This window comes from Macrobrachium rosenbergii, chromosome 31 (genome assembly GCF_040412425.1).
Source record: "Macrobrachium rosenbergii isolate ZJJX-2024 chromosome 31, ASM4041242v1, whole genome shotgun sequence".
NCBI classification, from domain to species: Eukaryota; Metazoa; Arthropoda; class Malacostraca; order Decapoda; family Palaemonidae; genus Macrobrachium; species Macrobrachium rosenbergii.
Genome location: NC_089771.1, coordinates 4721394 through 4728893, shown reverse-complemented (window position 1 = coordinate 4728893; position 7500 = coordinate 4721394). Strand labels below are relative to the sequence as shown.

The following is a 7500-nucleotide window of genomic DNA, read 5'->3' as shown; positions in this document are numbered from 1 at the left end:
CCAATTATTCTATTCTCTCCTCTCCAAGTGTTCGCACAATCACACACACAAAAGGAAGGTTAACTTCCTTTCACTTTCTGGCCCCCCTCGGTCTTTATATTCGCGTTTAGAATTGATAACTTGATTACCCGTGCTTGGGAATTTACTAATTATTCACATGGTTATTTATTAACGTAAGAGTTTTACAAAGATTTGTCCTTGTAGTATGTAGGAACCGGAGGAACTTTTGTGAAAGCAATCAAGATAATAGTTCATTCTAAGCAATACACGTAGACTACTGTCTTTACTTACTTATATAAATTCACGAGACAATTTGAGAGCAGGGAAGTGAAAATGCTCCGGTACGGAGTTTCCCTAAAGGGTGCTAAATCCCCTTTTCCTCTTCATAGCAACAGAAATGACTCGTTCAGCAACTACTCTTGAATTATAATGTTTTTTGCAGCCCCCATAAAGAGAGAAAACGATAAGATAAGGTTAAAAATAACTGAGATAAGAGCGACTATAGGAAAAATTTACCAGGAATACTCAGTAGCAGATATTTCATAATCTCTCGTCAAAGTAACTGTTAGCTTGATCATTCACATTGGAAAAAAGAACATTATTTTTGGTAGTTAGAGGTTTGACTTTTTTCAGTATATATACACACCTTTTTATTTTTAAAATTTGCCGTCTTTGATATTTAACTAAATATCAGCACAAGAGAACGTGTTCTATTTATCAATATTCTTAAACATCCGAAGCACCCAGCCTCTCTAATAATGAAGAACTACCGGTATAGAGTAATTTCTTATATGTTTATGACTGATCTTCTTTAGTATTTAACCAAATATAAATATTAGAGAACTTGAGTTGTATATCATTATCCATAAACATCTGAAGCCCTCAGCCTCTTTCATCACTAATAAATCACTTTTCTTTTATTCATCTTGAATCTCGCCTCTCTACATATACCATGCATTTCTTGAAGAAGGATTTGTGAATCTCGTGGCATTTATGCTGATTAAAACGACATCATCAGTATAACACATTAATGAAACCGATATTTCCAAAATTCCATGTAATTAATGTTCTCATTGGCGAGGAAAAGTGATTAGGTTGGAGATGATAAAGTTGGGAAAATTATTTATCTTTTGCAGTGATAGTTTTCTAAGTAGCTTTGAATGAAATTTTCACGTTTTAGTTTTCTGAAAAGAAAACTATTGTGCCTGCTTTGTCTGTCCGTCCGCACTTTTTCTGTTCGGACTTTTTCTGTCCACCCTCAGATCTTACAAACAACAGAGGCTAGAGGGTTGCAAATTGGTCTGTTGATCACCAACCCTTGATTAACAAACATACCAAATTCCAGACCTCTATCCTCAGTAGTTTCTATTTTATTTAAGGTTCAAGTTAGACATAATCTTGCGTCTGCCAACGATATAGGCCAGGACATCACCTGCATGTGGTTAAAGTTTCATGAGCCGCGGCTAATACAGCATTATGCTAAGGCCACCGAAAGATAGATCTATTTTCGGTGGCCTTGATTACACGTTGTACAGAAAACTCGATTGCGCCGAAGAAACTTGGGCACATTCTCCACTTGTTTATTATTGTCAGTAATAGATTACAATATAAAAATGGTTTCAATCAGGAATGTTTTGTTAATCAGTTTTCGTTATCTTTACTGAGCTTGATAGACTAATGCTAGTTCACAATTACAGTGAAATTTTATTTTTAATAATTCCTAAGTGATAGGCTGCCAGATGAAAAAGTGTTTTCAACCAAGTATATTTTGTTAATGAATGGTCACTACCTTTATTTTAATTCATAATTAGTTTCGTTCTTTAAATTCGAGTATTTATGGTCTGTAAACAGAACTTCGCTCAAACCATTGGTAATGTAAGCTACCATACTGATTTATTTTAAAAATACTAAATTTATCACATTTTATGTCAATGAATTATTAACAAAGGTTCAGAAACATCAACAATTTAAGTCTTTGATAGACAGCTTTCAATAGAAAGTGGAACTAAAAAAAATTTGCATAAAAACCAAAACCCCAAATCTTTGTCATATGGCCATGTTGTTTAATCCCTCAGAGAGTAAAAGTCTGACATCCGGGAGGAACCTACCATAAAACAAAAATCAAAATCTCATCCCACAGGTCGTGTAAGAATCAACCGCTGGGAAGCAGAGATGAAAATGAAAATATTATATTTTTTCTTCGGCCTTGTCAGGAAGAGATGGGAATCTTGTGGCTGTCTTTGACGATAGGGAGACGTAGAGAAAATAAGATAAAAATATAAAAGATGGTTTCCTGATTTAGTTGGGGAGAAGGCTGTTATTTCCATAGAGTTACAGTTCTGTTGTTCCTCATAAGTTTTGTAGCTGAAAAAATTATTCTTTTTTTATTAACCCATCTTAGACTATTCACGTATATATACGGTCGGCTACTTTTCGTCACAAATGTCACATAAAATGTGATAAATTTAGTATTTTTAAAATAAATCAGTATGGTAGCTTACATTACCAATGGTTTGAGCGAAGTTCTGTTTACAGACCATAAATACTCGAATTTAAAGAACGAAACTATTTATGAATTATAATAAAGGTAGTGACCATTCATTAACAAAATATACTTGGTTGAAAACACGTATATATACATTTGCCCTTCTCGCCATAATAACAGCTTTTGTCATATCTAATTGTCACCACATGCAAGTCCAAGTTATTCTACGTCAGTACAACACTAAAACTACAACATATTGAGCTAGATTATATATAGAATTATAATAATAATATATTTTGATGTTTGGCTATCATGGTTGGCGGACATAGGCGAGATCTGAGACGGTGCTCTGACACAAAGACAGTTCTACTCAAAACCACGACAATGGTAAAGGCCCGCTCACACATTCATGTATCAGCCCACGCATGTTCTCGCATGTGAAACGTGGCTATACTGTAGGGTTTGTTGGAGTGATCAAGTGGATACGTGTCACAGGCCGATGTCCGTAAGTCAACATAATGACGCCAAAACGTAAGTATGGAGTAATGCGTATTAAGGCTACGCACTGAGCAAAATTGACGGGATGCTTACGTGAACTGCCGCGACAATAGGCCACACCCCCACATGTAATGCGTGGCAGAGCAAGTAACACTCACGTACGTATACCATATGTGTAACATTGTGCATTACAACCTCACGACGTCCTCACGATATCCCCACGTACATCAGCGGGTATACACCAGGTACAAAAGGGCCGTGCTGTGCACGTGTTTGCAGTGCCATTCACCGCCTCCCTGTAGCAAGAAGTATTCCCCTGCTGTTGAATCAACATGGAGAACATTGAGGACATCATTGCCCTTATAACACCAGCACACAGACAACAAAGAAACGTAATAGAGGCCGTCTTGGAGTATGTGCACTGCATGGTATTGGTGGAAGCTGTGAAGGCCTACATTGCAATTGAAAATAAGAAAAAAAAGAGGAGGCCGAGGACGGTTTAGGCTTGGCCGTACTTGCAAAGAAGAGTGGAGCTAGGCCACTATGACAACCTGATGGAGGAGCTGGCAACCAAAAACCCAGAACTATACAGGAATTTTACGCAAACTGACAGAGACATATTCAGTGAAATAGTTGAACGTGTCACACCCTACATTCAGAAGCAAAGCACATTTTGGAGGGAACCCCTTACGCAGGACTGCGTGTGGCTATCACCCTATGTTTCCTCGGCATGGGTGGCTCATACAAGAGCCTGCAATACGCGTTCCGAGTAACCCACAACACCATCAGTTGCATTTTACTTGAGACCTGCAGGGCCATTGTTTCTGCCTTTGGAGATGAGGAACTGCAGGTACCACAAACACCAGAGGCTTGGAGGCAGGTTGCCCGTGGGTTTGAGGAACGGTGGAGCTTCCCCCACGTAATTGGAGCAATAGACAGCAAACACATCAGGCTCCGTAACCCTCCCCTTGGTGGTACGCGTTACTACAATTACAAGAAGCTCTTCTCCACGATTCTACTTGCCATTGTCAACTCTTCATATAAGTTCCTCTACGTGGACGTGGGTGCCATTGGGTCAGAGTCGGACGGTGGTGTATTTGCCCAGATCCGTCTGTGTGAAATGCTGGCAAAACAGGAAGCAAACCTTCCCCAACCTGACGCCCTACCAGATGCAACAAATGGAGCTCCTGTAGACTACTTCCTGCTTGGCGATGATGCCTTCCCCTGCGGAACTATCTCATGAAGCCCTACCCCAAAAGAGGCCTGTCCAAGGAGGAGCGGATCTACAACTACAGGTTAAGTAGGGCACGGCGGACAGTGGAGAATGCCTTCGGGATTCTGGCCAGCAAATTCAGAGTACTCCACACGTCAATGTGTGTCAAGCCTGACTGTGCAGAGTGATCAGTGCTGGCTGTGTGTGTTCTGCACAACCTTATAATAACAAGAAATCCACGCAGGCAGGAAGCAGATCAGGAGAACCCCGTCACACATGATTTCATACCTGGTGCCTGGAGGAGTGACCCACCCCTAGGAGACGCTCTTCCAACCATGGGCGGCAACACTGCAACCAGGAATGCCAAGGAACAATGCAATATCCTGAGAGACTACTTTTCATCTTCTGGCGGTTCCATTACTTGGCAGGAGAGCTACTGTTAACCTACATTTATATTTGTTATAATTATTTCTCTTTGCATGTCGACTTCCAAAATTTTTAATGTCCGTACTGTTTACTTTTCCTTTGCATTTATGCATTTATTTGTTTTACATATGTCTTATTTGTGTTATTATTCTTATTTCATTTTGTTAGTATAATGGTTTTTAGTTCATTGAATAAAAGTTATTTTTCAATTATTTGTTTATTGTTTACACTAATCCTGATAGATACACTGAAACATAGAATACCAAAAATAAACATTTGTTATATAAGTTAATTTTCAACTATATATTTGTTTGCATATATATTTTTTTAAGATTGGATCATACACTCTGACATTTTTAATGCAGAAGCAAATACATGCATTGCAATATGGCTAAGTGCATTACTCCAATGCGTGGGAAGATTATAACTTTGAATATTTTGAAATGGTTTATACCTTTATATAGGCCATTACCAAGCAGTAGTGAAGAGCAACTTAATAATATGAAAATACAGATATTTTTTTAAACTTTTTATTTTAATATAATCTACATTCACTTCTTATTTTTGTTGTTATTCTTACTTCATTTTGTTACTTTGATGGTTTTTAGTTCATTGAATAGAAGTTAGTTTTCAATTATATGTTTATTGTTTATACTAGTGCTGATATATAGATTGAAACATACAATAATACGAAAAAATAGACATTTGTTTATATAAGTTAATTTTCAACTATATACTTGTTTGCATATGTCTTAATTGTGTGATTATTCTTACTTCATTTTGTTACTTTTATGGTTTTTAGTTCATTGAATAAAAGTTATTTTTCAATTATGTTTATTGCTTATGCTAATGCTGAAATATTTACATGGAAACATACAATAATACAAAATATATACATTTGTTTATAATACACATTGACACATACACAAAATATGTATAAAAAAAATGTTGTCTTAAACTGGAGGTTCTCCAGGAAGCTGCTCGTTGGCAAAGACACATTAAGGTCCCTGGGTGTGGACGTCACTGCAGGTGCAGATAGCTGTGCGTGCAGCATCGCCACCTGTTGCGCAGTGAGGTTGAGAGGCTGCGCCATGGCACCACTAGGTATAGCAAGTGGCACATATGTAGCAGCCGTCGTAGCAGGAAGTGGAGCTGGGGCTGCAGGCGGAGCGTTCCAGAGGGCTTCTGCTTGGGTGTAGGTTATCAGATGACATGGCGGTCTCGTGATGCCCTCTTTGGTAGCCCTCACAAAGCACTGTATGGCAGAGAAGAACTCCACCTTCAGCCCCATCCTCAGACAGTGGCAAGCTCCCCCAGGGCGTTCCGCCAGTATGTCAGCTTGGGGTCACCCAGAGGTCTTATGACCTCCTCTAGCCTTTCCCGAGCTGACTCTGCTTGTTGCAGCAACACTTCCAGGGCCCCACTTGCAGCCTTGTCCTCCGTCCGTGACTTCCTTGGTGGTGCAGGATCATCAATGGTAGAGGGCCGGTCATCGGACAAGCAGGGGACTGGAGTGGCACTGCCAGCAGGATCACAAAGGGCAGGAACAGCAAGGGCAGGACCATGGCCAGGAGGGTTGCTGCAAGCAGCTGCAGCATACGCAGACTGTAAAGAGATGGAATACGTATGAGAGAATGCAAATGTACTGTGAATGACAAGGTTGTAGTTTCATTAATTAAATAAACTGTGCAATAAAGTTTCAGTCACTGATTTACTAAACAACAAAGCAATAAAATAAGACATACCATCGGAAGTCCCAACACCTTGGGCTTCTTTTGGTGGACGATGTGGGGCTTGAGGAAGTGGAAGATGTTCAGTATCCACTTTCACGGTCCGTCAGTCGTCCGCTGGCCCCCTGACCACTTTTTTCGGCTGCGAGGCGTCCAAAGCGTGTCCTGAGGGAGGTGAACCAGGTCCAGAGTTCAGGGCCTGGCACAGGAGGGTCCATTGACCTCCCCTTCTCCTCAAATGCCCTGCACACCCTGGCCTTGTCCTTGTATGCCGTCATGCCCTTGTTGTAGATGAATTCTGCCTCCTGCTCCAACCACTCACCTACCAGCCTCTCATTTTTGTCTGAGAGGATGACAGAGTGGATCTTCTTCTGACACGCTTTTCCAGTCCCAGGGGCAGTGCCGTCAGCAGCTTCGTCGTTCCCATCATCATCGGCGGAGTCTACGTCATCCAGGCCGACGTCCTCGTCATTGAAGAGGCTATGGTCACTGGCCGTGTCCTCCACCTCATCAGCCTCTTCGAGGTTTATGACCACATCCTCCTCCGTGGTGTCTGCAGGGGTGCCTGCAGCAGGTGGCCGCCTTGTGGAGGCCGTCTCCACTCCTGACTGGGATGTTGGAGGCTCGTAAGCCCCCTTCCACTGTCTGTTGCTGCTTACTTTCGGCATTTTCTTCAACGGTCTGCTGACGAAGGCGCTGGAGGGGTGAGAAACGGTGTTGCTGCTGCCTGTCCGGGAGAGGAACTGAAGCCGCATCCGCACTGCAAGCTGTTTTATACACCAGACACAGCCCTGCCTCATCGTCTCAGGTCCTGGGGGTGAGGCACTGTTGCCATGTCTGCTCCCAAACCTTGTGGGGACCCACACATTGCTTGGCGGGAACGGGAGAGCAGCATGGGACCCCACGTCATTGTCCCGCAGGCATGCAGACCTTGCTACGGATCCACCATGCGGTGCGTGTGGAACCACGCAAAATGACGGATGACGTGAGCAGACACGTATCTTTTGAGCATATCGAAATGTACGTGGCTCCCTACGCATGCTGGGATGGTACGTATCGACCTCCCGACTCTGCCCCGCATGTCCACGATCTTAAATACGCATTACGGAACATTTTCGTAGTACTTACGTAAGCTGTTCCCAACTACC

The 7500-nt window shown here is 41.8% G+C and overlaps 1 protein-coding gene across 1 annotated transcript; it reads left to right on the top strand.

Annotated features, from left to right (window-relative positions):
- Positions 1-3713: 3713 nt before the first annotated feature.
- Positions 3714-4226, top strand: LOC136855215 (uncharacterized). Its single transcript, XM_067132124.1, has one exon. The coding sequence runs from the start codon at positions 3714-3716 to the stop codon at positions 4224-4226; it is 513 nt and encodes a 170-aa protein (XP_066988225.1).
- The last annotated feature ends 3274 nt before the right edge of the window (positions 4227-7500 follow it).